This window comes from Elephantulus edwardii, unplaced genomic scaffold (assembly GCF_000299155.1).
Source record: "Elephantulus edwardii isolate Elephantulus edwardi_28Jun2011 unplaced genomic scaffold, EleEdw1.0 scaffold00286, whole genome shotgun sequence".
NCBI lineage: Eukaryota > Metazoa > Chordata > Mammalia > Macroscelidea > Macroscelididae > Elephantulus > Elephantulus edwardii.
In genome coordinates this window covers 2,457,092-2,472,220 of record NW_006400036.1, presented here as the reverse complement: position 1 = coordinate 2,472,220, position 15,129 = coordinate 2,457,092, and the positions used below count along the sequence as shown (strand labels likewise).

At 45.2% G+C, this 15,129-nt stretch overlaps 1 protein-coding gene across 1 annotated transcript in view; it reads right to left on the bottom strand.

Annotated features, from left to right (window-relative positions):
- The window catches only part of PIK3R6 (phosphoinositide-3-kinase, regulatory subunit 6), a 66,088-nt gene extending 51,166 nt beyond the window's left edge, over positions 1 to 14,922 (bottom strand). The window contains exons 1-7 of the mRNA XM_006900522.1: positions 14,904 to 14,922; positions 11,462 to 11,545; positions 10,808 to 10,899; positions 9,226 to 9,294; positions 6,119 to 6,251; positions 5,893 to 5,962; positions 4,745 to 4,880 (exon numbers count right to left, since the gene is read on the bottom strand). Of these exons, the coding sequence (XP_006900584.1) occupies positions 4,745 to 4,880; positions 5,893 to 5,962; positions 6,119 to 6,251; positions 9,226 to 9,294; positions 10,808 to 10,899; positions 11,462 to 11,545; positions 14,904 to 14,922 (603 nt within the window). The remainder of the gene's footprint in view (positions 1 to 4,744; positions 4,881 to 5,892; positions 5,963 to 6,118; positions 6,252 to 9,225; positions 9,295 to 10,807; positions 10,900 to 11,461; positions 11,546 to 14,903) is intronic.
- Positions 14,923 to 15,129: the final 207 nt, after the last annotated feature.

Here is a 15,129-nt window from a genome sequence, read left to right as displayed (position 1 = left end):
GAGGGGAAGACCCTCTATGAGATGGATTGATTCGGTGACTGGGGTAATCGGGATGGGTGTGTCAGAGACGGTGCGGTTGGCACAGGATAGAGCAGGGTTTAGAGCTGTTGTGCATAGGGTCGCTATGAGTCGGAAATGACTCGATGGCACATAACAACAACAACAACAACATGTCCAGGCTGCATCTGTTAGTTGAACACATGAATGGATATTTTATAATTGCTGATGCCTTACTGTTTTTTTAAACCTAGGCCTTCAGTGACACCTTGGACTTCTTCCTTCAGTGTCCTTGGTTCTTGAGAAAATGCTACTTCCTAAAATGTTTCAATGTTAATAAATTCTTTTTATTGTAGTGATTGTGTATTCATCAGTACGGTGTTTGATGAGTCAAGCCTTCACTAGAGTCTCCAGAAGGGTTGTTGGGCTGCTGAGTTGCTTGGCAAACTCTCGAACAGGAAAGCTTTCACCTCTCCACATGCTCAATGTTATTGCTGCTCTGACCGTGGAGTCGGAACCAATCCATAGTCTGTCACTCCAACAGATTTTCAAAGGCAGTAAATTGCACAGAAGGAGGTTGCCCATCTTTCTCGGTGGAGTAGCTGGTGGATTCAGATTGTGTATCTTTGGCTTGCTAGTGCAATTCCTTACCACTAAGCCACGAGAGCTCCCTATGTGCTCAATAGCCATACCAATTGCCAGGCAGGACAGTGTCCCACATTAGAGGCCATCTAAGAGGGCCTCTCGTGTGACTCACAACTGAATCCTGTACAGAGGTTTTTATCTGGCCTTTTGAACAAGATGAGTGTGGGCTCCCTTGATCCAAATCGCAACCTATCGGAGCTTAGAATCACATCCCTTCCTTCCTTCCTGGAACACATGGCAACATTCTCAGGAACCTGTGAATTATGTGGCACCAGACCAAACCCACATCCATGTCTTTTCCTGATGATGACGGAGTGGGGTTCCTCGACTGTGTCAGTGAATGCAGGGGATGACTTGCTGGTCATGGGAGAATGATGCCCAGTTAAAGCTGGCCTTTCTCTATCTCTTCACTAGATGAGTAAAGCATTGCTCCTCAAATGCCTGAGTATAAAGATTTTTTTTCACCGCAATAAGATAAAGGTAAATATTCCAATAGAAAAATGGGCACAGGATATGAACAGACACTTCACCGAAGAAGACATTCAGATGACTAACAAGAACATGAAGAAAAGTTCAAAATCCCTAGCTCTAAGAGAGATGCAAAGTAAACAACTATGCAATATCATCTCACCCCAGTCAGAATAGCAAAATTTAACAGAACAGCAAGCAACAAATGCTGGCGAGGTTGTGGAGAAACTGGAACCCTGATTCACTGTTGGTGGGAGTGTAAAATGGTGCAACCACTATGGAAGGCAATATGGTGATTTCTCAAAAAGTTGCAAATAGAGATACCATTTGACCCAGCAATGCTACCACTGGGAATATACCCCAAAGTGACCATAACTGACATCCAAGCAGATACATGCACACCCATGTTTATGGTGGCTTTGTTCACAATAGCAAGGAGTTGGAAACAACCTAAGTGCCCATCAACAAACAAATGAATAGAGAAGCTGTGGTATATTCACAAAATGGAATACTATGCTGCATTGGAAAACAAAGAACTCATGCAATATTATTCAAAAATGGGTGATCCTGGAGGACATTATGCTGAGTGAAGAATCTCAGTCACAAGAGGACAAATACTGCATGATGCCACTGTTATAAAATGGGACTGACCTCAGGGTTAGGGGGAGACTGAGAAAGATGGTTTCAGTAATATATACTGCACTGAAACATATGAGGGAGAAAACTGTTTAAAAGGGGTATGTGATTAGGTATTTCTGTCATGACAGGAGTCTAGAGTGAAGGTTACATGGTGGAGTGGACCTGGGGGAGGGTTTGTAAAACAATGAAAGAATTTTTCTTTTACTTTCCAAGAGGGTAGTGTACTAAGGGGGAGGGTTGGTAGGGGAGAAAAGTGCAACAATGAATTAATGGAAATCCAAAGTCTCTGTAAATTTTTACTGAAATTAACAATAAATTTTTTAAAAAATTTTTTTGTAACCCCAGATTTTGGCTTAACAGTGTAGCTTAGTGGAATCAGGAACACCAGTGAGTGGTGCACTCTCCAAAGGGGCTTTTATACAAGAAGGGGAAGTCAAGGATGGTGGGGAAGGGGAATGAGACAAGAACCTCAGCAGGATCCAGTGCTAACCACAGGGATGGTATTCTAAAGATATAAGTGATGTGTACTGAGGAGAGGAATAATATGAAAGAATAAACATGAGCTAAGAGACAATGGTGATGAAGGAAGAAGCTCAGGCTACTCTGAAGGAATTGGAAAAAAAATGTCCCAGGGATTGATTTTATACCAACTGACATATTTCAACAAACAGATGTCCACCTGACCTGGACATGCTTACCAGGTTGTGCCAAGAGATCTGGAGGGTAGCTATCTGGCCAACTGACTGGAAGAGATTCCTATTTAGTCTCATTCCAAAACAAAGTGACTCGACAGAATGTGTAAGTTATAGAAAAATCTCATTAATATCACAAGCAAGCAAAATCCTGCAGAAGATTATAAAAAAAAAAACAACCCACAAACAAACAGCTGAAACAGGACATTGACAGAGAACTACAAGAAACACAAGCTAGGTTTAGAAGAGGTCGTGGCACTAAAGACATTATCTCCAATGTCAAATGGACTATTGTCTGAAAGCAAAGAGTACTAGAGGAATGTATATCTGTATTTCATTGACTATGCATAGGCATTTGACTGTGTGGGTCACAACAGACTGTAATTAACCTTGAGGAGAATAGGAATCCCAGAACACTTGACTGTGCTCATGCAAAACCTGTATTTGGACAAGAAAGCAGTCCTCAGAACAGAGGAGGGAAGCCCTGCATAGTTCAAAATCAGGAAAAGAGTGTATCAGGAAGCATTCTGTCTCTACAGCTTTTTAATCTGTATGTAGAACAAACCATTCAAGAGGCTGGGCTTTATGAGGAGGAATGTTGCATCAGGATTAGAGGAAGACTCATAAATAATTTGCGTTATGTAGGTGACACAACCTTGCTTGCTGAAACTGAGGAGGACCTGAAGTGCTTGCTGCATAAAGTCAAGGACTGTAGTCTTCAATATGGATTGAAACTCAACATCAAAAAGACAAAGATTTAAAAAAAGAAGAAGACCACAAAGATTCTCACCATTAGGCCAATTGTCAGCACTATGAGAGATGGAGAAGAGATTGAGGTTGTTAACAATTTCAGCTTGCTTAGCTCCACAATCAACACTCTTGGCACTAGTAGTCATGAAATCAAAAGAATTGCACTAGGAAAATCTACTCTCAGGGACTTCTCCGGAGTGTTGAGAAGCAATGATGCCAGTCTAGAGACTAAGGTGCACTTGATCCAGGCCATGACTTTCACAGTTAACTTACTATGCACCAGGGTGATGGACTAAGCTGGACTAAGAATGAAAGAAGAAGAATCAATGCCTTGAATTGTAATGCTGGAGAAGAGTATTGAACATACTACGGACCACCAAGAAAACAAACAGGTCTGTCTTGGAGAGAGTGAAACCAAGTTTCTTCTGGGAGGCAAGGATTTTGAAGCTCCATCTTACATATTTTGGTCATGTGGCCAAGAGTAACCAGTCCTTGGAGAAGGTCATCATGCTCGGAAAGGTAGAGGGACAGCACAGGAGAGGAAGACCCCGGATGAGATGGATTGACACAGTAACTGTGGCAGTGGGGGTTGGTGTGTCAGAGTCAGTGAGACTGGCTCAGGACAAGACAGGCTTCAGAGCTGCTGTACACAGGGTCACTATGAGTAGCAGGTGACTTGATGGCACGTAACAACAGCAACAAGCCGCCAGAGCTCTCTATTAGTATAGGGTGTGTCTTTAAGTCTTTTGAAATAGAAAAGAGAACAAATAAATGATGGAAGCAGAGATGGAAAAAGAGAAATAGCAAGCCACATGAAGATAGCGCAAGAATAAGACACTCAGAGAGACCAAGACCTTTGCCCACAGTTGACTGAGAAAGAAAGTCTTCCCCTGGAGTTGGTGCCCGGGAATCTAGACTTCTGGCCTCCTACACTGTTGAGAAAATAGATTAATCTGCTAAATCCCCCTCTTGTGGTCATTTCTGGTATGGCAGAATTAGACAACTAAAAGAACTATTTCAGAATATAAAACTGGATGTGAAAACAAAATAAAACAAAACAAAAAATTGTGTATGAATACAAAGACCAGAAGACAATTGAACATAAGCTTGAGGTCAGATAGATTTGGGTTAAAATCCAGGTTCAGTCACTTTATATCAATTTCTCTTTGCCTTCCTCCCCTCCCCCACCTATAGATAGAAGTTACTTCAGAGGGTTCTGGTGTGAACTTGAAAAAAATATGAGACAGTACATAGAATCTAACAGGCATTCAAGAAGTGGTGCCTATTAGGATTATCATTGTCAGTATTATAAAAATAATACATACATTTAAAAGTTAGTTGTTAACTATGTCTGAAAACTATGTATGTTCACATTCTCTTCTTTGACTTATCTGCATTCCCCACTCCCATCCCTAGATTTTCCTCAGTAAATATGAACCTTTTTTTTTTAAGGCAGAAAGCAACTATGAAATAGAAGAAGGGGAGACGGTGCCTGGCGTGAGTGTGCAAGGAGCTGGGCTGGAACTAGCCAGGCCTGAGGGTGGAGCAGTTACCTTCAGCTTCTTCTGCAGAGCAGCAGCGTGGCAGGCTTCGCCCAGTGCGGCCTGCAGGGCGTGGGAGACCACGTGGCGCATGCAGGCCTCTGGTGTCTGCTGCATCTGAGCCGCCTCGATCTCCAGCAGCAGGGCACTGCACACAGAGGCAGAGACCAGCTCAGGATCCACGAAGAGAAATACCCTGACGGCAGAGGTGGGCGAGGAGAAGGGAACTAATGAAGATAAATTACTGAGTTCCTCCTAAAACAAGAGATTCACGTTCAAAAACCAATGAAATGAGGAATAGGGAGTGGTGAGGACTGTGGCAAATAAGAGCATATATATCTCTTTCAGAGAGGGAGCTGCTTATTCAGCTACAGTCCATTTATCTTCATATAGAAAAGGGGGCCCAATATTGTGTATTGATACATTCCAGCTCATTGTATTTCTGTGAAAGGACCTGGTCCAGCGATCATGTTTCTCTCTAGGAACTATCTTCAATCCTTCCATCTGAAACTGGAGCTCTGAACCTGAGAGAGCCATGTCTTCTCCCATCACTCTGTCACCTTCACCCACTTTCTCCTCCCAGCCTCTGCCAGGTTATAATTCTCCAGCCCTAATTTCTTAGAATCCCTCCCCCACCCTTCATGAACATAGAGCCTCAAGCTTAACCCACACTGAATCTGTTAGTGTCAAGTCACAGACTCCCTGTAGAGAAAGAAGTGGCACATTCCACTTGCACCAGTCCCTCCAAGTAAGCAGTTCACTTCCCTAGTCTCATCCAAGAACGCACAGACGAAAGCTCCGTCTCTCACTTGACTCCTCAGCCACAGCTCCTATAACAGAGATATCCTGGAACCACCTGCAGCTGCATGGCTGGCTCAAGGCTCCATCACAGCCATGGACAAGATGTGGGTGGAACCAGAGATACAGGAGCAAACTTGTGACCAGTTCCACCCTCTGCATGTGAGTGGGCCAGCTCTCAATTCAGGCTCTTTAAAAGAGATCTGGTCTCCAGAAAACATGTCCCACCTACCCTTGAAAACGCTTGCAGCTATTAGACAGATATCACAGTTGAGAAGCCCAAGCCAGCCTCTCTTTTGTGGTGTTGTCACACAGTCCCCCAGTCATGAGGGCCAAAGGCAGCAGCTTTCTGGGTCACTCACCTCTCCTGGTAGGGGTACAGCTCACTCATCAGGTTCTGCTCAGCAATGACCATTCTCTGATACAGTGTTCCTGCAAACAGACCACGTAAGTCAAGTAGGCCCTAAATATCAGACTCCCCATCTCTCATGAGGACGCTGAGACTTACTGAGCCCCTGAAGCCTAGAAGAAGAGGCAAGGGTGGCACTGAGGTTGTAGTAGGGAGAAAACAGTCATGGTGGCTCTCACCTGGAACAGCTGTCTCTGTCTTCAGCTGGATAGCACAATCCAAGGCCACCGTGCAGTAGGGGGTAGGCAGGGTTAGTAACTTGATGCAAAAGGTGTAGGTCCTCCGATAGAGTTCCTCAGTGATGCCTGTGGCCTGGGAGAGAGGGGGATGTTGGGGTGCCCAGAGCTCTGGTTCATGAAAGGTCCTGGGGGTGGGAGTGGTTATGGGGTGAGGTAGGGAGAGAAAGCAGAGGCCTGACAACAGGCTGTGAGCTCACACTTCTAACCCTACTTATCTGGCTGTTCATGACCTGCATATCTACAGCTTCCAGCCTTCTCCCAGCACCAAGATATAAGACATATCTCTTAGACTCCCTACTCAAATGTATTCTTATAGATTGAATTGTGCCCCCAAAACAAGTGCTGTAAAGAATAACTTTTATGCCTTTGATTCTAATCCCATTAGAAAACAAGTTGCCTTTGTTACATTCATGAGACAAAGTTAGTGGTGGTGGTCTTGTTGTGTACCAACCCATAGCTGACCCTCCAGCTCATTTTCAGAGGCAGTTAATCACATGAGAAGAGATTGTTTATCCTTCTTTCCCAGAGCAGCTGGTGCCCTCAAACCGTGTGCCTTCAAGCTTACAGCACAGCTTCTTGCCACTAGGTCACGAGAGTGCCAAAAACTAGTGTTGAGTGTGTCTTAAATCTGTCTTTTCTAAGCTATAAAGAAAGTCAAATAAGCAAGCAAGGAAGTAGAAGGGGTGGGGGGGGAGATGTCAAACTATATGAAGTTTGACCAGGAGCAGAAACTCAGAAGAGGACATGGAACCAGTAGCCTGAATTCAGGCTTCCTCTGCTGTGAGTAAATAACTTCCTGTTTGTTCAAGACCCCACTTGTGGTATTTCTGTTACAGCAGCACTAGAGAACCAAGATAGAATGTGGCACCGAAAAGTGAGGTTGCTGCTCACACAGGCACCTAAGATGTGGAAGTGGTTTTAGAGTTGGGTAATGAGCAGGGGTTAGGAGAGTTTTAAGAGACCTAATAATAATAAAAGTGTAGAATTCCTTGAAGAGGCTGTTAGTAGAATTACTGTCCAAGGTCATTCTGGTGAGGGCTCAGGAGGACATGAGGACAGCTACAGCAAACATTTTGTTTTTCACTTTTTAGAGAATGGGTGTGGAAAGAACAAGAGAATATTGTTGTGAATGTAGATGTTAAACACTCTTCTCAAGTCTTAAAAGAAAGTGAAGTCAGTAGACTCTGTTCTTTCATCTCTTAGACATGGCAGCTCCACTCCCTCAGCCCTGGATGGTCGTTCCAATCCCCTGTGGTTGTTGGTACCGTAGAGTCGGGACCAACCCATAAGCTGACCCTCCAGCAGGCTTTCAGAAGCAGTTAGTCACATAATATGAGGATGTCCATCCTTCTCCCCAACCCCTTGCAAACCTTAAAGGCAACTCTATGCTCCAGAACCAAAATTGGCAAAGATCTAACTCTGAAACCAAGGAGGCTGTGGCCCCACCCCTTGAGATTCAGAAGACCGTGTCCCACCCTTGGACGCCGTGAAGGCCAGCTTCCCAAAATCCTCCCGTACAGCTACTGTTCTCCAAGCTGCTCCAAGAAAGGGTCTTCCCTGTTCATAGCAGATAACCAACGCTGTTAGCTTATTTCCCTTCTGTAGAATGCCCAGGGTTCGATTTCCACTCATGTGTTTTTATTACAGCAGCACTCAATAACCAAGACACCCACAAGATGGAAATCCATCTCCACATTTTCTGCTAATAAATTACTCCCCTCCCAACTCTTTGCTTGTTTAGGTTCACACAGCTCTACAGTTCTCCAGGCTAACCCTGGAATTATGTCTGAAAAGTAACCTTGGAATTACCTCTTGAGCATAGCCTTGGCTTCTCCTTTCATTTCACAGACCTGAGGCACTCCCCAGGCCTGAGCCTTCCTTCTGCTCCTACCTCACCTTGCTCCCTATTTCTTCCAGAGTCAACCCTTGTCCTGGATGCTCTACCACCTCAGAATGGCTCCTTTTCTCTTCCTTTCTGGGCAATCTTACTCCTGTGGTGTTCAATTACTCTTCCAACACACTTTTCATTCATCACGTCCTTCATAGGGAATTGTGCTGCTAATTCAAAGGGGGTATCTCTCTGGTGGTTCAAATCCACCAACAACCCTGAAGAAGAAAGATGGGGAGTCTCTTCCTGTGCAATTTTACAGCCTCTGAGACCCAAGGGAGGGCTGCTATAAGTCTGTTTTGGCTCATTGGTAATGAGTTTGCATTTTCCTCTGTATAGGATCCCTTTTTCTCTCCCACCACACAGACGAGAAAGCCTGAGGCCTTACTTTGGCATTTGAAACCCTCCACACACTCACTCTCCTCTCTGCTTTAGTTTCCCCACTGCCTTTGCGCTTGTGTCTCATCACATATTAGAGCATGTTCTCACTCTCTACTCATCACCACTGAGTTGAAACCAGCTCACAGCTGACTCCCCAGAGGGGTTTCGAGACTATAAATTGCATGTGAGGAGACTGCCCACCTTTCTTTCTTGGAATACTGTGTGGAATCAAATCACAAGAGAGGTTCAGCTTTTGAGTTCCAAGTGCCTCTTCCTATGGGCTAGACCATTGAAGTTCCCTTTTAGGGCACAGTTTAGAAGCAGAAGTGGCATCCACTTTCTAAATAACATGCCCTTGGAAACTATATGAGCTTTGATAAATGACAATAGTTAAAGAAAGGCTTCAGGCCTTTTGTTCACAGGGTCACTATGAGTTGTGCTCGACTTGATGACAATCAACAACAGTGGGAGTTTTGGTGGCCTAATGGTAAGAAACTGAACTGCAATCCCAAAGGTGGGTAACTTGAATCCACCAGCTGCTCTATGGGAGAAGGATGGGCAATCTCTTCCTGTGCAATTAACTGCCTCTGAAAACCCATTGGAGGGTCACCTATGAGTCAGTCCCGACTCGATGGTATACATCACCACCACCATGGTGCATAGAAGCCAGATAGGAGCTGGCATTACAATAGTTTGCCAGACTTGTGCCAGCAGATACTGGTGTCTCTAAGGGGCATTGCATGGGTCCCATCACCACCTGCACTCAACCCCTCCTCACCTTTGTGAGCACGTACATGATTGTGTGAAGCAAGGGAATGATGACGTGCCGGAGGTCCTCACTTTCTGCCTGGAAAACAGGAGATTACATGACATTTACAAGCTGGAGGATGCAGGAGTGGAGAGTGGCACGCAGTGTTCCATCTCAACACAGGTAAACCAGTTGCCAGGACGTCAGGTGTAACTGGGCATCCCCAGGTGTATTGGAGCAGGATTGTGCTCCTCAGGATTTTCAGGTTTTGAGTTTTCGGCACCTTAGGTGGACAAGAGCTGTCATAGTGTCTGTTATCAGCTGAGCTCTTACCCATTTTTTTCTACCCAGGAACTTCAAGGGGGATGGAAAACAGGATGCAGTCTGGCCAGGGCAGGGGTTCAGGTGGGGAGGGATCCCTGCTGTGACATGAGGAGTAAAGAGTGGCCCCCAGGAACTACAGGAAGGTGGACAGGTCAATGACTCAGGGCCGGGCAAAGCTATAAGCAAGTTCCCAACCTTGAGGCTCCTTTAATGCCATTTCCCAAACAGCTGCACACAGGATATTATGGTATGATGAAAATTTTAGATATCACAAAGACAATTACAAAAGTTTTCATCATTATGGTTTTATGTTTATGCCTTTGGTATCATCTTTACAAGAGATATTGCTTTTTCATCTATAGTCATGCTATTGTTGTTGTTGTTAAGTGTCATTGAGTAGAGTACAACTCATAGCAATGCCATGAACAAAAAACCTGAACCCAGTTTTAGAACTATTGTCATTTCTCTACATTTATAGAGTTTCCAGAGGCATGTTGTTTAGGAAAAGGATGCCACTCCTGTTTCTAAGCCTGTCTCAATCTAGGAGCTCCACCAAACACTGTCCATAATGGGTAACAATTATGGCATTTGACACACTGATGGCACAGCACTCAAAATTACAGCAACCCCAAGTTACCTTAGTATGGTAAATTGACAGACCAGTGCTGTACCACTTAGAAGAATGTTCATCCCAATCCACCTTTTAAATACAAGGCCCACCAACCAGTTCCTGGTTGACTCTAAACAAGAGGCTTCCAGCCCACAGCTCCTAAACCTGACAAATCCACACAGCTCACACACAATTGTGAGCCAAAAAAACCAACCAAACAGTCCAGACCTGACCCTCACCAAAACAAGAGAAGCCACCTTCTAGAAGTCAACCACTTCACACACTGAGATATGTTAATGTAAATAAAACAATTAAAAGAAAACATTGTTTATGTAAAGATACAGGGTGTTAGTTAGTGGTCATGGAGTCAGCCCTACCTTACTGTGGTTCCAAGCACAGTGGAACAAAACACTGCCTGGTCCCAGACCCTCTCCATGATCTGGACCATTGTGATCCATTGGGCCAGGAATTGAACCTGGATCTCCTGCACAGAGGGTGAGTATTCTGTTACAGAACCAACTCTGCCCTCGAGAAGACTATTATGGTCAAAATTATAAAGGAGTCCTACATATCAAATGACCCATGTTCAGGAGATACAACGTTAATGGAGCTGAGCCTTCAACCCAACTAACCCCTCTTGTTCCAACTCTGTGTGTCTCCCGGAGCCCAAGGACCCACCTTCTCCAGTTCTCTGAGCAGGATACGAACCAGAGCCGGGCTCTTCCTGGGATCTCTCTCCACCTTCTTGTGCAGGGACCATCTCCACATGCCTGTGCAGGGAGAAGAAGGAGCCCAGCACCCAGGAAAGGAGGTTCTTAGAGGAGATCTATCTGAGCAGAGCCCAGGAGCCCCAGCTGGTCTGACCCTCAGCCAGGGGCTCGGCTCCAATGCCACAGGCCTGGTCACATGTGGGGGGATTTGCATCTGCAGGTCCTACATGGGCAGTTGTCAGGCCAGGGAGGAGAGGAAAGGAACACCAGCAGGGACAGCCCCACTCTGTCGTTCTCTGCCGAGGTTAAGGGACAGGAGAGGGAGCATGCATGAGCATCAAGGCTTGCAGGTCAGTATTCCTGAGCTACAGTTCTGAAAGTTCTGCAGTGCTGAGGGGATTTTATTTGGAAATAGAGTTGGAGGAGGGGACTGGCCAAGGAAGAGGCAGATCTTCATGCACTAAACATTTGGGGGAGACTTGAGCAGGGAGCAGGTCAAGCAAGAGGGAGCAGCCTTCACCACTCCAGCTTCAGGCTGGGACAATCGTGTGGACAGAGATCACTGGGCCCGGCTGGTGACTAGGGACAGACAGTGCAGATGAACACACCCCCAACTCCCTACCTTGGTTGTTCTGCAGAGCCGGGGCCTGGTCTCCGAGTTCCCGAAGCACAGCTTGCACGCTCCTCAGGAGGTCCAGCTCCACATCTGAAAGAGGGAATAGAGCTTGGTGACACAGCCAGGGAGTTGGGTCAACCAGGCCTCCCCACCACCCTCACTCCCAAGACCTTCCTGGAGCCTCAGGGACTACCCACGAGATCAGATTCAAGCTGATCTCAAGGCAAGCAGTACAACACTGGCGATGAACACAACCTTTCTAGTGGCAGCATTTCTGGGAGTCACTGGGTGAGCACTGGGGACATGGTCTGTGGCCAGTTGTGCTGTCAACCCAAAGTCTTCAGCCATCTGAACCCACCAGCACCTCCTTGAGAGAAAGATGGACTGTCGCCTCTTGCTGCGATTCCCAGCTTCCAAAATCTGCTGGAGGTTTGTTCTGAATTGGAATGACTGTACGGCAGGGAGTTTGAGTGTCTGAATGACATATATTGCCAAGTGCCAAACAAGCAATGGAAAAGTTGGTGGATAATTCACAGTGGTCTGAACCCATCCAGAGGCTCCTTTGGGGGAGAAGCCCTGAACATCCATCTGCTTCTAAAAAAGTGAGGTGGCAACTTGGGTTTTTGTTTTTCTATTTTGGGTTATATTTGTCTTTCTGTGTTCTTGGTAAAACCAGCACTTCCCAACATCCAATGCATATACTGCTGGTGGCGTAAGAGGTGATTCTTGGTGGCATACAACTTAAAATATGAGTAGTTAAGCGTTTAGTTTAATGTGAACTAAGAAAAAAAAATCACCATATAATTAGGTCTTTAACTATGATTGCATGGCTATTGCTGAGGTAGAAGCTATAATTTAAAAAGGAATTCATTTATATATGATCAGATTTTATTTGCATGACAAGAGTTCAAAATAAGAGCTGCGTAATAAAGTGGACTTGGAGGGGGGCGTTTGTAAAACAATCAAAGAATTTTTTTTTCTTTTCAGAGAGAAAAGTGAACTGGGGGAGGGGTGGACAGGGAGGAAAACATGCAACAATGAATGAATGGAAATCCAAGTTCTCTATAAACTTTCATTCAAATCTCAATAATATAGGGGGAAGGAATTAATTTAAAGCCATTATAAAGAAAAACATGAGACAAGTACTAGGACAGGAAGCACTCTGCATAGCAAAGCGTGAAGGTGGTGTGGGAACAAATGCCTGACTTTTGGAAAGTATGGTGCCCAAGAACATGCCTGGCTGGCCTCCAACTTTGTGGTCCATTGCTTACCGGCCGTGAGTCTACACACAACAGAACAAAGCATTGCCTGGTTTGGCTCCCTACAATTACCATGATGTAATGCTTGAGTCCATTTTGAATGAGACTGACACAGACATGTTTTGTCACTATCATTATTGTTGTTGCTATTGTGCACTGTCAAGTTGGAACCAACACATTGCTGACCCCCTGGTGGGTTTTCAGAGTCAGTTAATTGCATGAGAGGAGATTGCCCATTCTTCTCCCAGCAGAGCAGCTGGTGGTGTTGAACCAAGTGCCTTCGGGATTGCAGTGCAGCTTCTTGTCACTAACCATGGGGTTTTCATTTGCTAATTTGTGGAAGTAGATCACCAAACATTCTCTCCAAGTCTTTTATAGTCTAGAAGCACCACTGAAACCATCCTACCATGGATTAGCTTGCTGGTATTTGAAACACCAGTGGTATAGTTTCCAGGATCACAGCAGCATTACAGCAACAATACAACAACCTGACACAGGGTGGTAGGACCTCTCACTACAAGGAGTCTAACTGGACAAGATGCACATCCTTCTGTGCCAAGGCTACACTTGCCAGCCAGCACTAGGATGATGCAGGATTTGGAAACAGGACCTTCCAGGGGATATGTAGGACTTCTGATGGTCAACACTGGACGTCTCAAATTTTGCAACCATCCTGCCTATGCATCAGCCTAAGATACTCACACTCAACCCCTCCTCCCTTTCTTCTCCATCATAGTCTCTGACAGTTTCCCAAACTCCAACAGCTCCCTCTCCCTTTTCTGCCACACAGGAGCATCCCCTAAGAAATCCTTGTATATTAAATTTCATTGCAGTGTCTGCTTCTGGGAGGATCCAGATTAATATGGATTTAGAGGAAGCACGCCCACACAATAACTTCCTCTTTTTTGATGCATTCCAACCAAGCCTTTATTAGTGTTAGACAACACAAACCACATGACTCACAGGTTCCCCTTTTGCCTTGGCTACCAGGAAGCTCACAGCCAAAACAAGACACAACCTCAAAGATAAGCTCATCTCAAAAGACTGGATAACTTCTCCTCTGTTCCTTTTCAAAGCTCCTTCTGTATGTTCTATTAACATATATCTTAATGGTTTCATAGTTCTTTGGAGGTGAGTATGATTGTTATTGTGTTGTTATGTGCTGTTGAGTCACTTGCAACTTATAGCAACTCTACGTGCAACAGCCCTGAATCCTGCTCTATTCTGAGCCAACTTCATTGTTTCTGACACACTTACCTGCATTAACCTAGTCACTGAATCAATCTATCTCATCCAGGGTCTTCCTCTCTTGCACTATCCCTCATCCCTTCCAACCATGACATCCCTCTCCAAGGACTGGTCCTTCCTTGAAACATGCCCAAAGTCTGTCAGATGGAACTTCAAAATTCTTGTTTCCAAGGAGCAGCCTGGTTTCACCCTCTCCAGGACAAATCTGTTTGTTCTCTTAGCAGTCCATGGTATATTCAATACTCTTCTCCAGTACCATAACTTAATGGCATCATTAGACATTGTCCAGCTCTCTGATGTATAGCAAGTAATTGCAAAGACAATGGCTGGGATCAGGCACACCTTAGTCTCCAGACTGACATCATTGCTCTTCAGTATTCTGGAGAGGTCTCTGACAGCAGACTTTCCTAATGCAATTCATCTTTTGATTTCCTGGCTGCTGGTTTCAAGAGTGTTGATTGTGGAACCAAGCAAGCTGAAGCTGTCTCTTCTCTGTCTATCATGGTGATGCCAATTATCCCAGTGGTGAGAATCTTTGTTTTCTTGATGTTGAGCACCAATCCATAGTGAAGGCTACAGTCCTTGACTTTCTGCAGAAAATGCCTCAGTTTCAGCAAGCAAGGTAACCTGCCTAGGTTGTTGATGAGTCTTTCTCCAATCCTGATTACACATTCTTCCTTGTAGAGCCCAGGCTCCTGGATGATCTGTTTTACAGTTTAAGAATCAATATTTCTTCAGGCGGAGGCATCTCATGCCTGATGCTCATAAACTCGCTCCTAAGTGGCCTTGGAATGAGCCTGTGCAGTCTTCTGAGGCTACTGGCCACTCTGAACCCTCCCCATTTGCTCCTCACTTTAGTTTTTGCTCCTGACCCTGGGCCTGACCCTGGTCCTCCTCCAGCTGAAGGTGGGCAGGGCTAGAGCCCACATCCACCTGCCTACCTGGTCTCTGGTACTGCATCTCCCCATAGAGACAAGGAAACCACAGCCTGTTGAAGGCTGCTCACCATCTGTGGTTCTATCATCCCATGACATTGCAGGAAGGTTCACTGAGCAAATACAGGACGAAGTGCTGAGAAATCAACTGGTTTCACATCTGCCTGCCTTTTTTTTTTGTTTCTTCTTCTCTTCTTTCTTCTTTCTTCTTCTTCTTCTTCTTCTTCTTCTT